The sequence below is a fragment of the Eurytemora carolleeae genome, unplaced genomic scaffold (genome assembly GCF_000591075.1).
Source record: "Eurytemora carolleeae unplaced genomic scaffold, Eaff_2.0 scaffold612, whole genome shotgun sequence".
Taxonomy (NCBI): domain Eukaryota; kingdom Metazoa; phylum Arthropoda; class Copepoda; order Calanoida; family Temoridae; genus Eurytemora; species Eurytemora carolleeae.
This window is the reverse complement of record NW_019396569.1, coordinates 10,960-36,744: the sequence shown is the minus strand read 5'-3', so window position 1 is coordinate 36,744 and position 25,785 is coordinate 10,960. Positions and strand designations below refer to the sequence as shown.

General features: G+C 34.3%; 3 protein-coding genes across 8 annotated transcripts in view; all 3 read left to right on the top strand.

Moving 5' to 3' along the window:
- Positions 1-5,454: 5,454 nt before the first annotated feature.
- LOC111705655 (DAZ-associated protein 1) lies at positions 5,455-11,971 on the top strand. Its single transcript, XM_023478272.1, has 10 exons — positions 5,455-5,636; positions 6,016-6,666; positions 7,003-7,083; positions 7,400-7,486; positions 7,860-7,961; positions 8,305-8,370; positions 9,577-9,745; positions 10,610-10,698; positions 11,432-11,493; positions 11,866-11,971. The coding sequence occupies exons 2-10, from the start codon at positions 6,263-6,265 to the stop codon at positions 11,943-11,945; spliced, it is 1,140 nt and encodes a 379-aa protein (XP_023334040.1). The 5' UTR covers positions 5,455-5,636; positions 6,016-6,262; the 3' UTR covers positions 11,946-11,971.
- Positions 11,972-12,945: 974 nt separating this feature from the next.
- On the top strand, positions 12,946-14,295 carry LOC111705656 (glycine-rich cell wall structural protein). 5 transcript variants are annotated; one of them, XM_023478275.1, is made up of 3 exons: positions 12,946-13,701; positions 13,935-14,017; positions 14,233-14,295. In XM_023478275.1, exons 1-2 carry the CDS (start codon positions 13,001-13,003, stop codon positions 14,005-14,007), a joined length of 774 nt encoding a protein of 257 aa, XP_023334043.1. In that variant the 5' UTR covers positions 12,946-13,000; the 3' UTR covers positions 14,008-14,017; positions 14,233-14,295. The 5 variants fall into 5 exon arrangements, 4 of the variants coding, with proteins under 4 accessions (XP_023334043.1, XP_023334044.1, XP_023334042.1 ...); XM_023478276.1 differs by having other exon boundaries at positions 14,209-14,295; XR_002766061.1 differs by lacking the exon at positions 14,233-14,295 and having other exon boundaries at positions 12,946-13,804; positions 13,935-14,018.
- Positions 14,285-25,785, top strand: part of LOC111705654 (zinc finger CCCH domain-containing protein 13) — a 12,657-nt gene continuing 1,156 nt past the window's right edge. The window contains exons 1-12 of one of the 2 annotated variants that reach the window (XM_023478270.1): positions 14,285-14,526; positions 14,683-14,848; positions 15,190-15,261; positions 19,141-19,199; positions 19,695-19,753; positions 19,992-20,055; positions 20,353-20,437; positions 20,794-20,839; positions 21,533-21,648; positions 23,302-23,544; positions 24,199-24,393; positions 25,152-25,577. In XM_023478270.1, coding sequence (XP_023334038.1) covers positions 14,295-14,526; positions 14,683-14,848; positions 15,190-15,261; positions 19,141-19,199; positions 19,695-19,753; positions 19,992-20,055; positions 20,353-20,437; positions 20,794-20,839; positions 21,533-21,648; positions 23,302-23,544; positions 24,199-24,393; positions 25,152-25,577 — 1,763 coding nt within the window. In that variant the 5' untranslated portion in view covers positions 14,285-14,294. The remainder of the gene's footprint in view (positions 14,527-14,682; positions 14,849-15,189; positions 15,262-19,140; positions 19,200-19,694; positions 19,754-19,991; positions 20,056-20,352; positions 20,438-20,793; positions 20,840-21,532; positions 21,649-23,301; positions 23,545-24,198; positions 24,394-25,151; positions 25,578-25,785) is intronic. The other variant, XM_023478271.1, reaches the window with a different exon arrangement.

Sequence of the window (25,785 nt, the reverse complement as noted above, 5' to 3'; positions counted from 1 at the left end):
CCTAACTAAATCTTTTTTTCTTTGCATCCTTACCGATAAAAAATGATAATTTACTTTAGAACCATCTTTTATAAAAATATTTAAAAATTTTAAAACATTTTTTTTATTTTTTCTTGACAATTCAGTTGTCTAAATAAACAAAATACATGACAACTTCAATAAGATTAAAAACGACTATAACATTCTGACTTAAGAATATGGTTATACTAAAAAGTTGGAGGGGCAATATAGTTGTTAAGTTAATCACTACTTTTGTTAGTGAATATTTCAAGATATTCCTGAGGAACTTTTGAGAAAATCTTGGGAATAGTTCCCATGGAAATTCCCAGGAATTGGTTCTGAAGACCTTTTTGCTACAAGTTTTCTCTGGTTTTTCTGAAGAATTGGTAACAAGAAATTCCTTAGAATTGGTTACAAGAAATTCCTTGGATAGAGTTACGAGAATTTCCTTGGAATGGGTTACAAGAAATTCCTCGGAAAAGCTGTTAAAATTTTCACCGGATTTCCCTGTGAAAGATTCCTGGGAATTTCCGCGGATTCCCAGGAAAGATTCCTGGGAATTTCCGCGGATTTACCACAAAATTGTTACTTGGGAAAACGGTATCCTGGTCTACAGCATATATAGAAAATGAGTATCCTGGTCTACTGCATATATAGAAAATGAGTTTCCTGGTCTACTGCAAATATAGAAAATGAGTATTCTAGGGTCTACTGCGAATATATAAAATGAGTATCCTGGTCTACTGCGTTTACAGAAAACGGTATCATGATCTACAGCATATATCGAAAATGAGTGTCCTGGCCTACTGTATATACAGAAAATGAGTATCCTGGTCTACAGCATATATAGAAAATGAGTGTCTTGGTCTACTGCATATATAGAAAATGAATATCCGGGTCTATGACTACGTATATAGAAAATGAGTATTCTGGTCTATTGTGTATGTATAGAAAATGAATATCCTGGTTACTGCATATATAGAAAATGAGTATCCTGGTCTACTGCATATATAGAAAATGAATATCCGGGTCTATGACTACGTATATAGAAAATGAGTATTCTGGTCTATTGTGTATGTATAGAAAATGAATATCCTGGTTACTGCATATATAGAAAATGAGTATCCTGGTCTACAGTGTATATAATAAATGAGTGTCCTGGTCTACTGACTATTTAGAAAATGAGTTTCCTGGTCTACAGCGTATATAAAAAAATGAGTGTTCTGGTCTACTGCATATATATAAAATGAGTGTCCTGGTCTACTGCGTATATAGAAAATGAGTATCCTGGTCTATTGCGTTTGTATAGAAAATGAATATCCTGGTCTACTGCATATATAGAAAATGAGTATCCTGGTCTACTGACTATATGGAAAATGAGTTTCCTGGTCTACAGCGTATATAAAAAATGAGTGTCCTGGTCTACTGCAAATATAGAAAATGAGTGTCCTGGTCTACCGCGTATATAGAAATGAGTATCCTGGTCTACTGTGCATGCATAAAATGGTTATCCTGGTCTACTGCGTATAAAGAAAATGGTATCCTGATCTACAGTATATATAGAAAATGAGTGTCCTGGCCTACTGCGTATACAGAAAATGAGTATCCTGATTTACTGCATTTATAGAAAATGAATATCCTGGTCTACTGAGTATATTGAAAATGAATATCCTGGTTTACTGCGTATATAGCAAATGAGTATTTAGGTCTACAACGTATACAGAAAATGGTATCCTGGTCTACTGCGTATATAGAAAATGAGTATCCTGGTCTACTGCGTATATAGAAAATGATCGTATCCTGGTCTACTGCGTATACAGAAAATGAGTGTCCTGGGAAATTACTTTGGTTGTCCTTCTATCCCCTACATCTATATATAAAGTAATAAAACATCAGAACTTTACAAAATGTTACATACTTAAACATGCATTACACTTCAGGGAATGATGAGGTGGTTATTATTTATGGTGGAAAAGCTGGATATTATGGGGCCCCCCCGATTGGAGCAATCTTTTAAGGTTTTATTTTATAGTTTTAGGTTTGAATCAAATTCAAATCCCATGATTCCTAGAATGAAAAAGGGGGCAAGCAATAAAAAAGCAGTTAGCATAAAATGTATGTTAAAATGAGATTACTAGATACAAATTTTAAAAAGCGCTTTAAACTGAAATATAAACTTAGACTTGTCTACTTTTCCGATACGCAGAATGACCTCCAAGCCCTGCAAAACCATCTCCTTGAATCTCCGGGCCTCTATCATTCTGTCTCATGTGTCCTGCATTTTGATCTCCGCTTGCTGTATTTATTTTTATTTGCCTTTTTTGTCTTAACCAACCAAAAATCAAAATATATGTACTGTAGAGGATAAAATCCCCAAAAGAGGATTGTAAAATACGCAAATCAGTATAGTGTCGGATCTTGGAACAAGCGAAGACCTTCTCAACTTCCTCTTCTTTTATACAATCGTCATTTATTATGTATTTACAACTAGAAGCAATAAATGTAATTTTAAAGTAAATGAACCTTGGCCGAAAACACTGCCTCTTGCCTGGTCAGAAACAGCTCAATAATTAAACGAGGATGACAATCTCAAGCTTAAACTTCTTATCCACGAATTCACTATTCCTTCATCCTATACAATCACCTACTCCCATGGAGCAAATAAGCTAAACCTTAGCTACTCCTGGAGCTAATAAGCTAAACCTTAGCTACTTCTGGAGCTAATAAGCTAAACCTTAGCTACTCCGGGAGCTAATAAGCTAAACCTCAGCTACTCCGGGAGCTAATAAGCTAAACCTCAGCTACTCCTGGAGCCAAACTAGAAGCAATAAATGTACTTTTAAAATATATAGAATCCACGATGTTTAAGGAATCGTTAATTCACAAAGGATTTGAGTCTTTGCCACAAACTCTTATTTTCTAATCCTTATATCTTTGCAACCCAATGACGTTGGCCTTATGAAGTTTTAAACTATGAATTCTGTTTGGTCAAATATTCTAAGTTTAAGATATCAAGTAATTGCACAAACAGGTTGCAAAGATACAGGCATTAGAAATTTTGAGTTTGTGGCAAAGACTCAATTCCTTTCAAAAAATAATTCATTCAATTCAAAAGTTTACTCAAATCATACTTCATATATCATAAATAGTGCCTAATAATGACTAATAAAGTGGTATCTAAAACTTTAATAATTTTTCACACGAAAAAGAAAACATTTAGAAAAAAAATTTGAATTGAATTGAATTTCATCTTTTATAATCTTTGATTTAAGAGATGCTTTTTTTTGAAGTTCAAATTAAATCTAAAAAATTTGTATTTATAATTTAAATCTTAACATTTTTCAAAAAAAGGTATTGTTTAAATCAAAAATTACAACAAAACAAACCAAGTTCACTCCAGAAATATTTCTCCAAATTTCTTCCTTTCTGCGTAAGAAATGTTTAAATTTTTAATATAAATCTTAAAAATCACTTTATGAGTCCATATATGTTTCTAATCATGACAATCAATTGAACAACTCTAATCATTTAGTAAAATTTGCCACTACGTCAAAAAAAAATTGTTAAAAGTTTTCATCACTCATAAAAACTACAAGATTTAAAAAAAAAGCTGTGCTGTATGGCGGAGGCTCGTTTACTGCTATAGTGTAGCCTTGTCTGCATAGGGAGGCTCATGGCCTCCGGGGGTTCCCTCCCTAATGTGGCACAGAGCGGAAATAAGTGGTGGCCCATGGCCGCTTCCTTTCCCCATCAATTGCTGGCCGATGTGCATACAAAACAATTGTCAATTTCTTAACATATTGGTTTTTCTACGAAAAGTGCCCATGACCTACGAAAAATGCCCATCCGACCTATAAAAAGTGCCCATCCGACCTACGAAAAATGCCCATCCGACCTACAAAAAGTGCCCATCTGACCTACAAAATAGGGTGGCGCCGTCCGACAGCTACAATTAATTATTTCTACGCGCGCTATATGCATGATCAAAGCTGCTGAATATAGGTCGGATGGGCATGATATGCCCATCCGACCTACAGCTGTCGTAGGACAGATGATGTTGCAGTATGTCGGATAGGCAGTATAGCGGATGGGCAATAGGACGGATGGGCAGTAGAGCGGATCAACATTACCATGGTTAAATGGTTATACATAAACATGTATGTTAATTTTCTTAACAACGCAGAAATAAAATTTTAATTAGTTAATTTCATCTTTTATTTGATTTAAATTGAAAAATAAACATTTACTACAAATATCCTAAATATTTTACAGAAAATCCAGGAACATGTATCGCGATCAACTGTACGCTGCAGATTATACACATGCTATGGGTGACATGCATGCTAAGTCGATGAATGCAACGTGAAGATGCGTGTCAAAACTAAAAAATATGACGAATTTCAGCTTGATTATAATTAGTTCTTCATTCAATTAAGTATTTTGATGTATAAATTTAACAAATGCTTAAGCACTCGGAAAAGTGATTTTTGACTTAATACAAGGATCACCGTGAGGCCTGAATGCAAGAAAACGGACTTTACAAATTCTGTATAATCGTCTCTGAAGACTCTGAATTGGCTCTTCCTTTGCATTTTATACGGGGTGTCCCACATCAAATTAGACCGCGTCATTATAATTACGATTCGGGGGGACAAATCAGAAAATTTAAGATATCTTAATCAATTTTGAAAAATTTAATAAGGTTAATAGATTTTTTTGCAGAAAATGCTATATTTTTTTTAGTATATTATAATTGTATTTTGGCATTAAAGATTGGAGATAATCTTATATAATATGGGACGCTCTGTAGTTCGGGTACTTATTAGGTCAGTTTTCATAGCATATAATTCTTCAATCAATGAATCAGTCCAAATCCCGTGTTTTAGACTCGAAGACAAAGTGCGCACGAACGAGTCTAGAGAGTGTCATGTTAGAGTGTACGAAGTGAACACTGTAGTTGTACACTAGTTCACAACACACTGGAGCGCACGGTTAAAACTCAAATGTGATGTGTCTTCCAACGAAACAATTTTAAGATTGCACTTAAAATCTTAAGCTGTTTTTAATGTTATTTTTTTTGTGTAATGAACCTGAATTTGTTGCTTAAATTATGGCAATTAAACCGGCTTTTTAACATTTCTGTAAGTATGATTATAATCGTTGAAACAGAGCGATTGGCTACAATGGATTTTCAACCATTCTTTTTTGCTTAAAAATAAAGTGGGTCTGTCCTAGTATACGATTTTTGGACCCCCCCCTTCCTATCAATTTTGTACATGACCATTTATTTTTCAGCAAATTTATTATTATTTATTTTTTTTTATTTAGGGTTAGGTTAGGTTAAGATACTTTCTGGGCCGAGCGCTGCGGCTAGGTAGGGGGCCGAGCGCTGCGGCCACGGGTTAGGTTAGTTAAGACACTTTCTGGGCCGAGCGCTGCGGCCACGGGTTAGGTTAAGTTAAGACACTTCTTGTCAGACCCATGTACAAAATTGATACAAGGTCAGTGAGTCTCTCTCGTTGATGATTAGCTTGGTAATATCCTAGAGAACAATATGTGAAATGTGTTCGCAATAACTTTTTATTTTTCAGAATATTCAAGCAAACAGTTGAAAGAATAAGAAAATTAATTCTGGTGTAAGTTCGCCTAATATAGACATTTTTTATGAGATTTCTTCAAAATAACATTGGAGACAGAAAACATTAAAAAATTCTAAATTTTCCAAAATTATTATAACATTTGCACAGCGAGCTGAAATACTCCATAACGATTGTTTATTCGGATCAATGAAATTTTTACCATTTAAACATTTTTGTTAAGACTTTTGTAGTTCGTTTAACTTGTTAATTTAATCATTTAAAAACAAAATACAATTATCTAAGATAAATAATCTGAAATGATTGTATTTAATATTTGTGAAAAAGTAAGATGATCATAAAATAGTATTTTTTAAATAATAGAATATTTTAAATATAAATGGATTGGTTTTTAAATTTTTTAACTGATTGTGTATAGGAGAGGGTGGTGAGAGATCCTAGAGAGTATCGAGAGAGATACTGATAGATTCAAGAGATACCAAGCTTCAGAGAGATACAAAGAGTTCGAGAGATACACTTGAACTATAAAGATATAGCCGGAAGAGAGCTTAAAGTTCTTAGATAAACTAGAGATAAAAATCAAAAGACAAATTTGTTAAGATTGAGTTCGTAAAGTAGAAAGAGGTGAGTTTTAGAGATTTGAGCTTATAAAAGAGATAGTTAGAATGCCTAGGCAAACTAGTGAAGAGGATGCGCATAAGCGTATGTTTATCGGAAAGCTCAATCCGAATACGGATGATACCGCGCTCAGAAATTATTTCGGTAATTTCGGCGACATTGTGGATTATATCATCATGAGGTATCCGGATACAAAAAGATCTAAATGCTTCGGGTTTGTCACGTTTCGTGATATCCGGTGTTTCGAACATGTACTGGAGACGCAGCCCCATTATGTAGAAGGAGCGCTTGTAGAGTTGAAAAGAGCAGTCCCTAGGGATGAAATGCCGGGAAGGGAAGGACGGGAGAACTTCAAGCGTGGAGGTCAGACTGGATCTATGTCTGGACGCCTCTTTGTGGGTCGACTCAACTACGATACTAATGATACAGTACTCAGAGCTTACTTTGAAAGGTAAGCATAAATAATAGTATAGGGTTACCACTCTCCACGAAACGCAACTTTATCTTCTGTCAGAGTACTATATATTACTACAGCACACACCCACCGCGTGGAGGAAGGTGTTCCATTTTTCTAAGTGTCTTGTGTTATTATACGGGAAAGCATGTTTCTTATGGGTATTTCAACTTTTTAGTTGTTCAATGTTTTTTTAAAAATCTTAAATTATTACACATTATTTAAAAATCTGCGGTAATTATTTGTGAAAACCACGAAATTGGGTTTGCATTCTAGTAAATCCAAATAAAAAGTGAGAAAAAATTCTCAAAAATTTAATCCAATTATTTTTAGGTTTGGAGAGTTGACCGATAACGTGATTATGCGGTATCCGGACACTAAGCGGTCAAAGGGGTTCGGATTCGTTACATTCAAGTAAGTTTTGAAAAAAACGGAGATAACTTTTGATCGTCAATATTAGGGGATTTTTCGAAGACCAAGATGTTTTAGAATAACAACGACCCATTTGTACAGGGGTAAACATTTTCTCGAAATATCATCCCTTAACTTAACAGTTCATCTCCCCTAATGTAATGAATCTAGTTGTTAGGTTTGCTGAACTGGGAAAATATTTGACATTCTAGGGATGGATTAACGTTAGATGATAATATTTAAATTCCAATTTTTTTACTGTCCCTACCCACTCCTAAATGGAAACCCCTGCCTCCTTATTCATTGATCTTAATTGCAGAGACCCGAAATGTCTGGAGGACTGTATAAACTCTCAACCTCATGTTATTGATGGAAAAGAAGTCGAGCTTCAACGTGCAACTCCAAAGTAGGTTTAAAACAATAGTTTTCAAGATTCTGAATAGCTTGTAACATCAGAATTTCAAAGTTTGTTTAATTATTTTGTTATCTTCTGCGAGTTCAACAGTGTCTTCTATAAAGGAATTAACATTGTATAAATGTACTTTCACCCATGACACAAATATATGCAACATTTAGACGGATAAAATAGTCCATAGAATCTGTCAAAAATTGTATCTAAGCACAAACATCTGCCATAAATTGTATCTAAGCACAAACATCTGCCATAAATTGTATCTTAGTATAAAAAAATCTGTCATAAATTGTATCTTAGTAGAAAGGGGGCCCGATACAGTATACGACCCAAGTACAGTGGTGTTATACAATAATATTGTTACTAGGGAGGATAGAGGGGGTGGGGGACCTATAAAGCCCAACTACAGGGGACGGGAGAACGAAATGCCCGTTGGAGAGGCCCTGGACCCCGAGCATAAGCTCTTAAGGTAAATTTCTCTTTAAATTTTATTTTGAGTTCATATTTAAAAGATTGCCTCAGCTCATAATATCTTTTTTTGTTAAGATTTTTTCTAAAATGATTTTTCTGTTATCGGCGGAAATCCAAAGAAAACACTGTATTAAAAAGTATCTCGTTTTTTTCCCATGCAGATTGCAGAATAAACTTAAGTGTTAAATTTCAAACTTAAAAATTTCGACGAAACCCGAAAATCAATATAAAAGCGATCCCTCCTGGAAAAATGTTGGCTGACTTGTTTGACTTTAAGTTAAATCGGATTTTATGCATATCTGATTTTAATTATATCTAATCATATCTGCTAATGTTTATAGGAAGCTGTTTATTGGGAACATGAATTATAGCACGACAGAGGCTGAGCTGCAAGAATATTTTGAAAGGTAACATTTTCAATTTTGTAAAAAATAGTGTACTCAAAATAATACAAACAATCGTTTAAAGTAGAAATTTTATTTCAATGTTAGTTGAAATTATCAGTCAGTATATAAAGTTGTAATCTCTGTTTGTTTGTTTGTCCGATCATAATACCAGGAACCCCTGGACCGACTTGCCTCAAATTTTAATTGGGGAACTCGGGACACCCACTTGAATGTACTTAGCTTGGTTTTGAGATTATAAGTTGAGTGGGTCGACTTTAAAAGCGAAAATTTAGTTTCCCAGTAAAATAATAAGTTTGGGTAAACTGCGGGAGTTACTTTTAGTAACCTGGGCAGCGTTGGGTGCCCAAGCTGATAATTAAGGTGACCCATTTTATAGGAATATTGCACCACAAATACCTAAGAGTCTAATATTGTTCTCTATGAAGTCAGTTATTGCAGGAATTTTTTTATCTAGGTCAATAGAAAGTGGTCGTGCAGATTGCATACATAGCTCAAAAAAATATTTCTTGAATTTATCATGTGATATATCATTTTCTTCGTAATTGTCTAAACAGACAAAATACCTTTAAGTTTTTAAAAATTTAAAAATTAAATGAGTTAGGTTCAATAAACCTCCAAAAAAATTGTACTTTTCCTTAAAACAAGCATTTTTAACTCGTTCAATTTTTAAAATTTTTAAAGATTCTTTATACTACTAAAATCCAAAAGTGTTCTTCGAAGTTGGCGCGGGTTTCAGGAATCTGTAAATTTTTTAAGCCGTGGATTTGAGGAAAAAATATTATTATGAAAGGGGGGGTGCAAAAATATGAGTCTCACAACTAATATACGGTCTGATCGCGCCCGAATTTTTTGTTGGACCTCGCGTGACCCCAGGGAAGGTTTATTGATGATGTTAGGTACTTTCCCAAGTGGCAACTTTCCAAATGTGCAAAATTTCCAAGTGGCAACGTCCCAAGTCTGTCTTAGCTGCAGCGCTAGGACCTCGTCCTGTTCTAGCCGCGGCGTCGACCCTTAGCATATCCTAGCCGCAGCGATCGGCCCCCATTGCAGCCTCAGAGGGCCTAACCTAACCCTTGGGAAGTTGCCGCTTGGGAAATTGCATATTTGGAAAGTTGCCTTATGGATGCTCGAATTAAAAAAAAATTGCCTCTAACAAAATTCGACTTTTGAAAAGTTTGAAAATGAATATAATGTTTGCTGTTTAAGGTATGGAAAGCTGGAGGAGTGTAGTTTAATGAAGTTTAATGACACTGGCAGGTCTAGAGGGTTCGCCTTCCTCACCTTTGAGAAGGCGTTTATGGTGGATGATTGCCAGCGCGCACGTCCTCATGAACTAGGGGGGAAAGAGCTTGAAGTAAAGCGCGCAGCTCCAAAGGTTGGTTTGCTTAAATTTAAGTGATTACCTTTTTAACTAGGTAAATGCCGTATTCACAACCTTTTTATGATCAATCATGTGGAAATATATAAAGGTCCCCCAGAAATTAAAAAAATCTTATTTTTTAATTAAGAAATATATCTTCAGTTTTTTATTTAACTGTTAATTTTGGTGATTTTTGTCTAAATTGAATCCTCTAGCAATTAATAAATATCACATTTTAAGAGAAACCACACGTAATTAAAAATCAATTTTAAAAATTAAAAAATTTGCATATTTCATTCATTCTTGGTGAACCAATGGTATTGGTTAAAGGATAGTTTTGGTTTCTAGATAAATAATGGAGTGTTCTGGTGCTCTTATCAAGGTCCCCCCTGAGATTAAGAAAAATCTTATTTTTAAAGTTATGAAATATACATGAATGAATGAATGATAAAAATCCTTCAAACCTTTTCAGAACTTTACAACACAAAAAATTATTTTATTCTCTTAAAATGTACGAAGAAGAAAGGTTAACTTTGCGTTTGTCCCCCCCCCCCCTCTAAAAAAGAAGTTACCATTTTAACACAATATTTGACGTAAAAAGCAATGATAAAGCAGACATTCAAAAAGAGATTACATTTTCATTTGTTAAAATAATTTTGAGGGTAAATTATAAATTTTATTTTAAAATGTAATATTATGGGAGAAAAACAATTAAACGGTTATTTACTGTCAAATGTCTTTCTTTCTAATTATGAAAACATGAATATTTATTTGAGTATCGAGATATTGATATTCAAATCATAACATCGGCAAGTGTTAAGACAAGGTGTTTGAATTCAAATACGACAAATGCTCTTAATTTATTGATAAAATATCTAGCATGGTGCACGAGATGCTGAAGCTCTGGCTAACATTAAAAAACTATGGATCGGCGGGATGGACGATTCTATATCAGACGATGATCTCAGGTAGAACAGACATTATTTTGTGTTAAACCTACTTTGATATTAAACATTTGCAGGTAAACCTTTCTTTATTACAAATTTTTATTCATATTTTTATTAACATTTACTTCTGAATTATGATTAAAAATTTCAATTGAAATTAGAATTATGAATTTGTCAGCAATCATAGATTTAATTTAGATTCTGAAAAGGTTTGCTCATGGATTTCTTTCGCTGAATTGGGGAAATAAATGATGTTTTTGGAGAAACAAATGATTTTTTTTGAGAAAAGTATCAAATTATTTGATACTTTTTCAACCTATTTCATTCAAATTGATACTTTTCAACCTTTTTTTTCAAATAAGATGAAAAAAGCTTGCCTTGAAACCCCCCCCCCCCCCCCAATTCTTCAATTTTCATTAATTAGTTCTTCGCGATCGTTTAGAAAAAAAGGTCTGAAAAAATCAATTTTTTTTTGCCATTTCCTCCTGATATTTAGGAAATCCGCGAAAATACTAAAAAAATACGCCAGTTTCTCATGGTTAGTAATGATGAGAAAATGGCGTATTTTTTTTATGAATTCGGCACACATGCACGATCTCTTCAGCTATCAATGTCAATACAGACACAAGCTCATAACTATCAATGCTAAGCCAATGGGCACGATATCGTCAGCTATCAATATCAACAGGAAGTTCATTACGTAGACTCGTTGAGTCCTCTAGTTCTAGTATGCCATTTAGCTATTTATTCTAAGGGACTATCTCAGCGATTTCGGTGAGGTGATTTCTGTGAGCCAAGTGAAGTGTCATGATACAGGTGAAGCAATAAGCATTTTTGATTTGCTAGTTTTAAGACATTAATGATAGGGCATATGTAAATTAATTATTGAAGTACACATTTTAATACAACAACAGTATCAGTGTAATTTTTCGCTTCGTTATTGAGATTGCGAGATACTTTGCACAAAAAGAAAAAAGGAAGAATTCGGCATACAAGTTGTTCTGAACTAATCATCCAAGTACTCGATAATAAATCAGAGATTTTTATAATCATTAGAAGTAGATCAGTAACCATCAAAGTACTCAATGCTCATTCAAAGCCCTCAATAATCAATCAATCGAAATAATAATGATCAATCTAACTGCTCACTAATCAAACGATGTGTATACTCATGGTTTGATTTACTAGGGAAGAAACGTGGATTTGGATTTGTAGAATTTGATGATCATGACCCGGTAGATAAGGTAAACAGGATTATACAGTTTTAAGATGATTTTAAAATATGGGGAAATTGGACAGTTTCTAAACAGTTTTCAAGCAACTCTTATCGCCAGTAAGTGCAAGAATGCTCGTTTATTCATGTCAAAAGTGTTTTTTTTTTTGCCGGAAAACCTGAGCTGAAAACTTTAGAATGTGATATCCTTAATCCCCGATCGGTTAATTAATCCTGGAGATTAATAATAACAAGAGGAGAACAAGCATTATTTAATCTGGAGATTAAGAAAAAGAGTGGTTCAAGCATTAATCACGATATCCACGATTCAAAAATTCTCCAAAAGTTGATATTTATAAATATTTTCCGTAAACATTTTTAAATATGGGCGCGAAGCGCCCTCTAAGGCTAGAAAGAAGGGCGCGAAGCGCCTTGAATTTCTAGTTATTAAAAATTTCTCAATCATTAAATCGAGTTTTAGCGTAAAAATATGCGAAAAAGAAGAAAATTAGTTGAAACTTCCTTCAAATCAGTAAATCTAAAAGAGATGTTCATGACCTAGCTGAATTCAGTCGGTCTTAATACACCTTATTGGGTTAAAATCGTATCTATTATCCAGTCTAAGCCAATTCTCATTATTTCTATCTCGTTTGAATATTGTTTGCCCTCAGGACAGTGTTTTAATTTCTTAGTTCAGTTTTTTTTGCCATTGCCTGCATTAAATATTTATTAAATAATATTAACAAGTTCTAAGAAGGGAAATTTTGTGTTGTATACTCAAAATATTGGTTGTTTGATCTCGATATCCACTGTGGGCACAATGGGCACTAATTTCAGTAATTCCTTCATTGTGCGAAGATTACGGGATATCGAATAAAAATATGAATTAATCTGCAGATTAACAAAATCGAGAATATATTTAATACAGAAGTTCTCAGCTCTGGTCACCGATTTTGTCATGGTTTGTCATGGTCTCAATTAAGGGTAATTCAGTTCTTAGGATCCATTTAATTTTGATGCGGATCCGCACTGGATCCGGATCCTGGTTATTTCAGATATCTAATAATTATTTTCTAGGAACTGGCTTCTCTGCGTGAACAGCGGGGACAGATGGAACAACCCTTTAACGGAGGAGGAGGTGGAGGAGGAGATAACTATGGAAGAAATTCAGGATTTAACAGTCGGGACAATCGGGGTAATGGAGGACCAATGGGAGGACGAGGAGGTGGAGGAATGGGAAATCTTGGTATGTTAGACATGTTTGGTGAAATGATGGGAGGAGGCATGGGTGGAGGTATGGGCGGAGGAATGGGCGGAGGAATGGGCGGAGGAATGGGCGGAGGAATGGGCGGAGGAATGGGCGGAGGAATGGGCGGAGGAATGGGTGGAGGTATGGGAGGAGGAATGGGGGGAGGAATGGGAGGAGGAATGGGCGGAGGAATGGGAGGAGCCATGGGCGGAGGAATTGGAGGAGGCATGGGCGGAGCTATGGGAGGCAGATACGGAAGTATTGGCGGAGGATACAGATCAAGTAGTGCCGGATCCGGCAGACAAGATGATTTTAGTGCGCCGCAATCCGCCCCTGGCGGTAATGTTGAAAAATTAATTATGGAAAAGATGAACTCAATCTACGAAAACATGGCGGCGATCACCAGCATGGCGAGTATGGCTGGGATTGGCGCACGTGGCATGCCTGGTATTGGCTCAGGAGGAGGACCAGTTCGTTCTAACGGTGGTTACTCCGGCGGGGCTAGGGAGTCTACTGTTCCGTATGCTCGGACAGCCGATACAAGCAAGAAGCACTACGGCTGGTAGAATAGCAATCAATCAATCTATAAAAATCCTACAGTTTAATATAGATAAATAGCGGCGAGTTTGGCGTGTATATGTTTGTACCTGCAAAACTAATAAAAAGTATGTTATTTATTAAAATTGTATTGGATTTTTAGTCAAACTCGCCACTATTTTTTTGATAATATTTTTACATCATGAAAACTCGGTTTTAAGCAGTTCATTAAAGTATACTGAGCATGTTTTATTTTAGCTTCGCGTTAGCTATGGAGCGTGGTGCCATTCTTAACCAGCGTCTTAAACAAAACAAACACTTTTCAAGATAATGGAGAGAAGGTGTGAACCTGATTTTTATAATGCAATATTCGACTTTTTTTTCTTTAAGTGTATCTTATTCGAGGTTCCACCATGCTAATTGATATGATGATTAAAGATTGAAGAATCAATCTTTCGTTAATGAACCAAATATTTGATAACATAGAAAACGGACCAAAAATGATTTTTATAATACAGTCATCACTTCTCATGTCACACCTTCTCTCTTATTATTGAAATTCTGTTGGGCCGGGAGTAAGTAAAATGTAATTAAATTTTTTCATGAAATTTCAGAAAAATGGCGGATACGCCTCCCGCCGATAATGCTATGGCCTCATCTCCGTCCCGCGGAGAATCTCTTTCTCCCCGGGGCTCCCCGGCCTTAAATCAAGACCAGGCCTCTCCGGATATTAATAGTTCGTCCTCTCCGCCGCGAGACTCTACTGTGCCGCGAGATTCAACTCCACCGCGAGAGTCTACACCTCCTCCCACATCTACTAGTGACCTGGACTCTCCGCCTCCTTCTCCAGGAATTTTAAATCATTTCCACAATAAATCGAAATTCACCCCCCCCCCCCTCCTTTAAAATGTCGGATAAACTCAAACCTCGGTATTTTTTAAATTAACTTTTTTTTAGTACCGTTTTAAGATTTCTATTTTTAAATGATAACGAATATTTAATGTAGACTACTCTCCTCCGAAACCATCCAGCGGACAGGAAAAGCAGAGGACAGAGGGTCGTGATGAGAGGAGAAGAGGACGTGATGAAGAAAGGATCGGAGGACGGGATGAGGAGAGGGAAAGAAGGAGAAGAACAAGCAAATCAGATCGATCCTCCGATGGAGAGGATAGGTTCGTCCACTTAATTTTGTGTTTAATAACTTCTACACTTCACGGTTTTGATGGTTACCAGCAGTTCATCGAATGACGTATGGTCTTTTAATATTGATAGAAATCGCTGCATGCTTTGTTTTTCTAATGAATGTTTGCAAAGAAAATATCAGAAAGAAGAAGTTGAGCCTACAACTAATTTTTTTTATTTTGAACATTACTTTGGACCAATATTAATTAAGATTGTTGCTTAGAGAGATTTTGGATAATAAAAGCCTGGTTCTGAAAAAAATCTACAATCTTTATATTTATTCAATGTTATTTTGAGTTTATCATTTTGTCAATATTGCAACATTATTAAGGAAAGATAATAAGACCCAAACAGCTCTACAGAGAAATCTGCTCGCTATTGCAACAGGATCAGCTGAATCCAGGTGGGAAAGTATTCTTTTTGAAAATGGACAAATAGTCGATTTTTTCCATACTATTTGAGGGGGGGGGGTTAAGTTAAGTGTAATTCAAGTTTTTGAGATCTGAAGATAGAGTGTTAAAGATGCACATATATTTAGTACATTTAAGTAAGATTCACATTTAAGTGAAAAACAAATATAATTTCGGCAAGGATAATCAAGCAATATTTTAATATGACATCTTTATTACCAAGCCGATTCAGGGAAACAAAACCAGACAAAGATAGCCTCTCAGATAAATAAGTTCTGAGGGTTTAAAGTTCAACGGAATTGGAAATTTCAATTTTCTCAATTGTCATAGGAATAAAATGCATTTATCTTTTACAGGTGCCATAGTCAATATTATATCATATCTGTTCGGTTCCATAGAAGTAAACCTATCGTGTAAGAATTCCCATTATTACACGGTTCAGGCGGAACAATTTTAATATTGTTCGCTTCCTTGCGTTTAAGAATGCTTATTCTTACACTGTAGGTGCAGAACTTTCCTTCTTTAACGCTCAGACCGTGTAAGAATGGAAATTATTACATGGTCAGAGCGCGAAAGAATGTATATTCTTACACGCTCCGAGCATTAAAGAATGGAAATTATTACACTTGTTGAAGAATATTCATTCTTACACGCTCCTTATATTGATCTTTTCCACAAACTCACCTTTTTCTTTTATATTAAGACATGCAAACTTACCTTTTTATACTAAAAAATAACATGCTCACTTACGTTTTTCTTTAATATTAAAACATGCAAGCTTACCTTTTTAACTTTAGTAAAACACGCTCACTTACCTTTTCAAGCTCACTTACCTTTTTCGTTTTTTGAAGTATTGATAAATCTTAATTCAGGAATTTCCATTTAAATCTTAACCTTAGTCCTGACAGAAGAGTGGAACCCCGTGTGATTAATCAACAGAACTCCAACATACATAAATTCTTATTAATTAACATTTTCTGACATTTCCAAAAAAAATAACTATGAACTTTAACTTTAAGTCTTCCATTGGACATTTTCACCAAACTACAGAGTCTCAAAGCATATTGCCCGACTGCCTACTTTATTCAATTTAATTTTAGTTTTTCTTCATTCCAAACCAAGTTTGGTGAGATTTTGAAAATCTCTGCATATTTGTAATAGTACGGTCAGAGCTTTTCAAAAATGGAAAGGTTTCTCATGTCTTCACAATTTCAATTAATTGTTTTTTTTTACTTTATTATAAAGTTTTAAAAGTACCTCAGCCTGAGTCAGCAGTCACCATATCTCGCATAGCTCGAGATGATAAAGTGAAACCACAATTAAAACCAGAAAAAGTTTATAGTTTATGAAAACTTATCATTGAAATACTAGTGTCACAAAAACTTTTAGTGGGGTCTTAGCACTCCATAGCAATGAAAACAAACCAGTAAATCTTGCTTCATGAATAAAAGACCAAGATCTTCATCAGTTCATGTCGAACTGATTACTAGATAACCTGCTTTAATCTCCTCTTTTTGGAAGATTTAGGATCTAATATCCAGGAAATGATTTCTTCTTATAATGATTCCAAGATTTTGTTCAGTGGATTAAGACAACCCAATACAATACCTTCTCCCCATCTAAAAAAAAACTCAGAGCACATTCAACATGCTGCATTTAAATTTAGTATCAACTTGAAAAAGAAGCAAATTTATTAGAAATCGGTAAACAAACAAACTAAACAAAGGAAACAATCACACCACCACATGCATTACTTTCAAATTAAGAACCAATTTTTACTTATAAAATGGTTTTTAACATTTTAACATTAGAAAATAAAAAACAGTGATAGTCAGAACAAGATCTGATCAACGTTGATTCTGGTGTCCCGCAAGGTAGTGTTCTAGGACCACTAGCCTTCTTAATATTCATCGATGATATAGATGGAGCTGCTACCCTGATCAAGCTAATCAAAAAATTCGCTGATGATACAAAGTTAGGGCAAACAATTATCAATGACAAAGACAGAGCTGATCTCCAAGAATGTCTAAACCAAATTTGTAGTTGGGCCTCTAGATGGGGAGTGCTCTTCAATGTTAAAAAATGCAAGGTTATGCATTTTGGACGAAATAATTCTAAAGCAGAGTATTTTATGAATGGTGAAAAACTATCAGAGTCTGATACAGAACGTGACATTGGTGTAACAATTAGCAACAATTTAAAACCCTCTAAACAATGCTCTGAAGCAGCCAGGAAGGCCAATTCTGTTCTGGGAATGATTCCACTACAGGGACCAACATGTATTTATAAACCTCGACAAGCAATATGTTAGACCTCACCTTGAATTTTGTTCTCCAGCATGGTAACCCTGAACCCAAGCAGACATAAACTGTCTCGAACATATTCAACAAAGAGCTGTACGCTTGGTTTCTGGGCTGAGAAGCCAAGATTACAAGGATCGACTTCAAGAGCTGAAACTACTCTCTTTAAAGGATCGCAGAATAAAAACAGACATGATTACAACTTACACAATCTTAAATGGATTTGACAGGGTTGACTCATCTACCTGGTTCAAAGAAATAAACCAGACCAGAAGAACAAGGTTGAATGCTGATCCAGCAAATCTTGAATCCTCCTTTTCAGGGTCTGAAATCAGAAGGAATTTCTTTAGTATCAGAGTACCAGATATATGGAACAAACTACCAGCCCATGTCAAAAGTTCAACCTCTATCAATATGTTCAAATCCCGATATGATGATTATCTATGCACTAGAACTGTTGATGATATCTAAATCCATCCTTGCAGAAGTCCTGATCAACAGTTCATTGCCTGGCAGAAATTCTCATAATGGTCCCACCGGGACTGCTGAGAATCAACACAGAAGTAAGAAGTAAGAGCATAAAACTTTTTTGCAACCTTTCATAATGTTAACTATTGCGCCTTGAAGTAGTCGGATTTCACCTGAATTATTTTTTAGTATAATTTCTTTGGTGTGTGCCCATGGAACCTCACAAATATGATATAATAATAATCTTATGAGGATAAAAATGTAATAATGGAATTCTTAAACTCGATGAAATAATCTTGATGCATTCTTTAACTCAGGCCTGCGGCCTTCGAAAAAGAATACATCAAGATTATTTCATCTCGTTTAAGAATTTCCATTATTACATTTTTTTCCTCATAAGATTATCATATTATAAAGCATTCATATAAAATCCAAAAAAGTATAAATATAGCTCTATTTAAATGAATAAAATTTATGTAAAAAAATTAATTTTGAAGAAGTTGGGCTCTTTAGAAGATTAGAAATAGAAAAATATTTATGTATTTTTGCAAAAATATTTCCCAATTTTTTTCCGATACATCAAATTATCTCAGAAACGGCTATTAGGATAATACTAAACCATATAAGATTCTAGAACTAGAACGTTTCCTTTAAAATGGTAAATGCCACTAGTTTACTCTACTAGCGGAAAAATCATAATTTTTACGAAATTGCGATTAAAAGTAGGATTTTGATGGCAAAATATTCCCTAAGAAATGATGATTTAAAAAAAATAGAATAATTAATGATAGACATTTTATTTTTGCAAAGCAGATTCAAATTAAAAAAAACAAAAGTTTCAGTCAGACACAAAATTACGAAATTGCGAGAAAAAGTAGGATTTTAATTACATAAATAATGATCTAACATTTTTCTTTTCAAAAATGCAAAATTTATGATACAAAATTTACTTTTGAAAATTTGCTAATTTGAAGCTTAAAAACCAAAAAAGTTATAGTCTGACATGTGAAATGTCCGCAAAATCGGCTTATAGAACCTCTGTGGTGGGGAGGGAAGCTAGGATCAGCAGACAAAAGATATATTACTGTACTGCAAACTGTACAGGGCTGCTGGAATGTACTTGAAGGAACAAGTGGAACTTTACAAGAAAAACAATAACAGAGGAAAGTTAGTGCAATTAAATAAAATCAAATATTTTCCTAAATGGACTGAAGTCGAAATTTCCGGTAACCCTTTCTCCACTTTTAGGGTCGCATACCCAGTTTACAACGGTACCATTTCATGCCTTCATCAAAGAAACAATGAAAAAAATGGTGCCTTTCTTATATCAGGAAAAGCGCTTATTTCCGACTATTTTATTCTTTGTCACTGGTGCGTACATCCGCAAGTAACTTAATTGAGAAACCACAATTAGAAATGATCAGTTTTCACATATGAAACAAGGATATCTAAAGGGTACAATTGTGCATCGCACATTTACTCTCTAAAAATGGATGTTCACTTGAAATTACGCCTACAGTCCCTTCAATATTAATTCTGTATTCCTAATATCCATTTCTCCATTATTTCTTATTTTTCTCCTTTAAATTTTCTTCAATTTCATGAAAAAAAAACATTTTTATTTTTTATATTTTTACTTATTTTTTTTCCTTTTATAGAATTTGGGGATGAGAATCCAACAGAGGAGGAAATAAAGAAACAAATATTTCTACCCAAGGTTAGAATATTATTAATGAAACTTGCAATTTATACCACTGATAATGAAGTATGTATTTTTTATAATTTTTATATTAAAGGTTTTCGATTGAACAGTTAATCCATTTCATATCCATGTGGTTACAAGCTTTTTAGTAAAATGCCTATTTCCTATTCCTCTTTATAAATTTTCTGTATTCACCACACCAATAAATACTGAATATTATTTCTTCTGTGTTTTGATGAATTTGAATATATAGGATATATCCGAGTTCAAGGAACCTTTGAAGATGTGGGTACCTGTTACGCTTAATGTCGTTCCAGGTAATTTCGCATATTTTTTTGAAGTTCTTAAACGTTTTTTTCTTGCGTTTTCATCTTATGCCTTTTCCTTTACCTTGTTCCGTTTCCGCCATTTTAGCAATTCTCCGCCATAATGCCTTTTTTGCATTTTCTGACATTTAAGTCAGTCCCCGCCATCTTGCCACATTATATTAATGCCATTTTGTTCATTTTCCCGCATTTTATTCCATTTCCGCCATTTTGAATTAAAATCCACCTTGCTTATATTATTTCCTTTGTCTGATTTGTTTTTATTAAATATGATGGGAAAATATTAAGGTTGGGATAAATCTAAACTCCCAGCCGAGGAGATTGTACGACCTCCAGACTGGAGACCTCCAACACCACCTAAAGTTGACCTCAGGTTGGTTGTTTATTCATTTATTCAACTTTTTTTATGAACAATGCTTTTATGTCCTTCTTTAGATTCTTTTCCTTCATTAAACATTTCATCATCAGTCTTTCACAACGTTTAGTCTTTTTTTTAATCTGTTATATTGTTGTTGGTACTTGCGTTTTCAAGAAAATGATTTTTTTTCAAAAATTTATTTTATAGTTTGACCCACTTCTATTAATTGTATATTTTGTCACCAGTGATATTTATTGTATAGTTTGACCCCCTTGTTTTTATTGTATAGTTTGACCCCTTGTTTTTTATTGTATAGTTTGACCCCATATTATTAATTGTATAGTTTGACCCCCTTGTTTTTTATTGTACAGTTTGACACCACTGTTGGATCGGATTAAAGCTGACTCGGACTTCAAGGTAGAAAAATATGATATCTGAATGGTCTGGAAATAAAAATATAAAAATTTTTTTTTGATATATTTCAACATTCTACGAAGTCCCTCTGAAACCAGGGTTGGCATGAATAAACCCAGCCCAATAAAACCCACTTTAAGAAGCCCACCTGTAAGCGGTCTTCTTTTTTTTCTTTTTTTTTTAATTTTTCTAATTATTGCACTTGTTTTACTCTTATAATGATAAAAAGGTCTACTATCAACTGTATTGATTTTTTAAGGAGTTTACAGCACTAAAACGGACACATTTATTCTTTTCTCATGAGTTTTTTTATATATTGTGATAGAAGATAGATCTGAAGTTTTTCGGTATTTAACAGTGGTCTTCCTTCTTGAGCATTCTAGCGATTAATCTGAGTAGCCCCACCCCCAATCAGAAATATGTATCCTGATATTACTGAGAAGTAGTCTAAAATTTATAAAACTATAATATAAAAAATTGCAGTATTCCCCTTATGAAGGCCCCCTATGAAGAAGGGAGGTGATTATTACTGTATTTGAAGAGTATTTATTATGATTATAGATTAATATCACAATATTAGTATAAATCAAAAATTGAATTTATTAACCAATGAACCAATCAATTAAATAATCTATAAATTAATCAAATAATTGATAAATCAATCAATCAAGAAATATTTATAAATCAATGGTCTAGGTGCCTACTGCGGAACCGGTAAAAAGAACGGTGACAGACAAAGCTACTGCTCGGGATCTGGAAGATTTAGATGACGATGACGGTATTCTCGTCAGAGGAGGGTTAGGCTTCGTCAGGTAAATCAAGTATTTTCAAATACACAATTTTTTTGATTGTTAAAACTTGATTTAAGATTTTGTTTCAACTTTCAAATGGCAATTTTTCTGCTTCTGACAATGAGATACACAAGCTAAGAAAATTTGTTTATCGGTTTAAATGTAAGGAGTTTTTGCAAGTAAAGAGAAAACATCCGTTACATTTGAGCTCAGAAACAAACTGCTGGAATTTTTTAAAGAAAGCAGTTGTCAAGACTTTTTTTCAAGGAAGAAATTATAAGAAATAAACACGAGAAAAACGAATATATCTTTCACATTATTGACCAGGGGTAAATATAATGAAATTGAGCTGCGTCTCTGAACTACCTACTGCCGGTTCAAACCGATTTAAAGTGAAAGTCCCTTTAGCCCCTGCCTGAAAGGAGATAGAAAATTTTTATTTTTTAGAAAGAAGGTTAGTTTGACCAATTTAAATACATTTTCGATTTTTTTAGGAATCTGAATGAAATTATGCATATGGGCATCATTTGTGTTTGTTTAAGTAAAATAAAAAATATTTCAAAGAAATATTATTTTTCTCCTTTTTCCCCATTTTTTTTTATGATTTTTAAGCTTTTATTTTACCAAAAAGTCTGATTTAAATACCAGATAGGTGTTTTAAACACATTTGTTAGTCAAAATTCTCATTACTAACATCAGAATTAAGTTTAAGATTTTTCAGGTCACTTTTCCCCCTGTTTACCCCTGTTTTATCATATTTTCCCACATTGTTAATTATTTAAGATTTTTCAGGTCACTTTTCCCCCTGTTTACCCCTGTTCTATCATATTTTCCCACATTGTTAATTTTTTCAGATTTTCCGGATTCATGAACATTTTTCATCGAAAATTAAAAATCTTTTGCGCACAGTCTCAATTGGATAGTATTTTTATAAAACAGATAAAAAGGGGGGGGAAATACTTCCCCCCCACCCTTTTTTCCCACTTTTTCCATGTTTTTTGAACCTTTTTACCAAATTGTAAGCAAGGTGTTTTAAACACCTACCTGTTAGTCAAGAATCTCATTAACATCAGAATGAAGTGTAAGATTTTTCAGAACACTTTCCCCCGATTTTATAAAATTTTTCCACTGTTAATATTTTTCAAATTTCAGGATACATGAATTCATTTTTCATCGAAAATAAAAAATATTTTGCGCACAGTCTCAATTGGATAGTATTTTTATAAAACAGATAAAAAGGGGAGGAAAAATACTACCCTTCGTTTTCACTTAGTCTTACTTTCTTACTTATTTTCCAGTTACCATGGTGATATTCCCTCCTTTTTCTCACTTTTTCCATGTTTTTTTTTAACCTTTTTTACCAAATAGTAAGCAAGGTGTTTTAAACACCTACCTGTTAGTCAAGAATCTCATTAACATCAGAACGAAGTTTAAGGTTTTTCAGATCATTATTCCCCCTATTTCCCCCTTATTTTATCAAATTTTCCCACTCTGTTAATATTTTTCACATTTTCTAGATTCATGAATTCAGTTTTCATCGAAATAAAAAAAACACAAATGATGCCCATATGCAGAATTTTATTCAGATTCCTCAAGAAATGAAGACAGGAGTCGCAAATATAATCAAATTGGCCAAATCCTTTGGAGATTAATGTTACATCATTTTATTTTTAGATTCACTAAGGCTGAGTTTCTGAAGGCTAAACAGAAATCCCGAGACGATGAACGTCAATTTGAACGAAGCTTCGATCGTCGAGGCGGAGGCCGCGGGGGGCGTGGTGGAGGCCGAGGTCGTGGAGGAGGTCGGGGTGGTGGACGGGATGCACGAGGTCGAAGTGGAGGAGGTTGGCCTCAGGGTAGAAAACGATCTGCCAGTTCTACTCCAGGACGGGATGATGATAGATCAAAACGGGCCAGGTCAACGATATGTTTAATGGAAATATCTTCAAATTTTGAAAGGGTGATTAAGGACGACGATTTTGATTTAGAAAAAAAATAATTATCAATTGAAATTGAAAAAGTGCCCCTAGAAATTCTAATTGAGCACAATACTAAGTCTAATTTTGATGGGCTGTTTTGGTTTGAATATGTTCTTATGGAAATGTTTAATATTTTAATTTTTTAAAGATCTTTTATTTTCCGCACCAAACCCTTTTTTTCTCAAAAACATATATGTTATCAATGAAAATTTACTATTTTTAATATTTAAGGTATTTTAAACCTTTAAATTTGAAAATGGCGCCTTTTCAAGTTTCTCTGAAAACACAGTCGACATAGTTTCACAGAACCCCTCATTTATGAAGTGGGATGTTGAAAAATGAATGAGATGTCAATGCTTTTCCATAGCAGAAATTTATTATTTTTCTATTGTGGTTTTTATATTAAGTGATAAAGAGAGAAAATTGTCATAATAAAACCCTTTTTTCACAAAGAAAATCCTGAATATCTTCCAAACTTTTGATCAGATTTATAATTATTGAAGGGGTATTGTGCTGAATCATGCATGATTCTCTTTAAATGAAAAGTTGTTTGAAATAACAACGACAATCCCTTTAAACTGAACCATTCTAGGAGAGGAAGCAGATCACCGCTTCGACGAGATTCTAGACCCGATCCCAGGGATCGAAGGGAATCTCGTGACGATCGTCATCGTTCAGACTCCCACCGTGACCCCAGAGGGGATCGTAGAGACGAAAGACGGGATCGAGGAGATGATCGTAGAGGCGCAAGGGAGATCAAACGAGAGCCAAGGGAAGAGAGATCCAGGTGAGACACTTTTTCTTTATTGTTCATTAATCTAATAATCACTAACCAGTGCTTGGGATCCGCAACATTTTTGCTTACTGGATCCAAAATTAGGGATTAGGGTGCCCCAACAAAGACCTAACTGTGATATTTGTTTGATGCATACCGGAATGAAGTGACATTTAGGCATACAAATTCAGGGAAATAAAATTTTAGATCGGACCACTTTTACCGTCTGATATACTTTTCAGAAATATGCACGTAAGTTATAGAGTCTACATAACTGAAAAAAATATTTCTTGAATCATTTTCTTCGTAATATTTCTTGAATTTATCATGTCTTAAATCATTTTCTTCGTAATTGTCTAAAAAGATTAAATCAATTTAAAATTTTTAAAATTTTAAAAAACCTCCAAAAAATGTAATTTTCCTAGAAACAAGCAGTTTTAAAGTTTTTTTTTGCCTGACTCAGTCAATTTTTGGAGTTTTTCGAAAATTTCAATGGATTTTATATCAACCAAACCCTGTCAATAACGCTTGTTGCTCTCAAAACTAATTTCAACTGTCATCCAATGAGAGATATTAATAAAACTTCCTAATATTTGAATGATTCGTTAAGTTTAAGCATAAAGAAGTAAAAAAAAGATGTAATTTTGTTTTGAAAATTCTTCATTTGTTAAAAAAGGAGAAAATCTTGAAGAAATAAATGTTCACGACATGGTTCCGTATCAGAATATAATGAATCCTAAGCACTCCAGTGATAATTTATTTGTTTGAAGGGATGACAGTAATGAAATGGACAGACGAAGGACAGCGGAGGAACCAAGAGGGATAAAACGGGAAAACCGGGACCTGGACAGACACCGGGGGGAGTCCGTCAGATCAACCAGGGAAGAAAGATCAATAATTGATCGATTGGGTAGATCAGGGACAGAAAGATCTACTGATCGAGAAGAAATGTTAATTAGGGTGCGGTTGGATTATGAAAGATCTTGCCCAGATCGTCGTGATCTTGAGAGATCACCAATGACAGATCGGGTAGGGTCGAAAAATCAGGTTTGGGATCGATTAGAACATGAAAGAGGGTCCAGCGGTGGAGATCTGCGGGAACGAGATCGTAGGTCAGGTGGAGGACTCGAGGACAGGGGAAGACCTCGATACGATGATAGAGGACAAAGTAGAGGATATGATGATCATGATGGACAGTAAGTTAAGATAGATTCAAGGAAGTGTTCTTGAATGTTGTGCCTGAAACTGAAGTCTATTCCGTATTCTGAAAGGACCTTTGAAAAGCTTTGATTACGCTTAAGCTTATCGAGATGATTTTATTATATTCGGATTATTAAATCCCTTCAGGGGTGTATATTTTCTTGAAAAAAAATCATCCCCCCCTTTTTGGAATTTTTTTCTCCA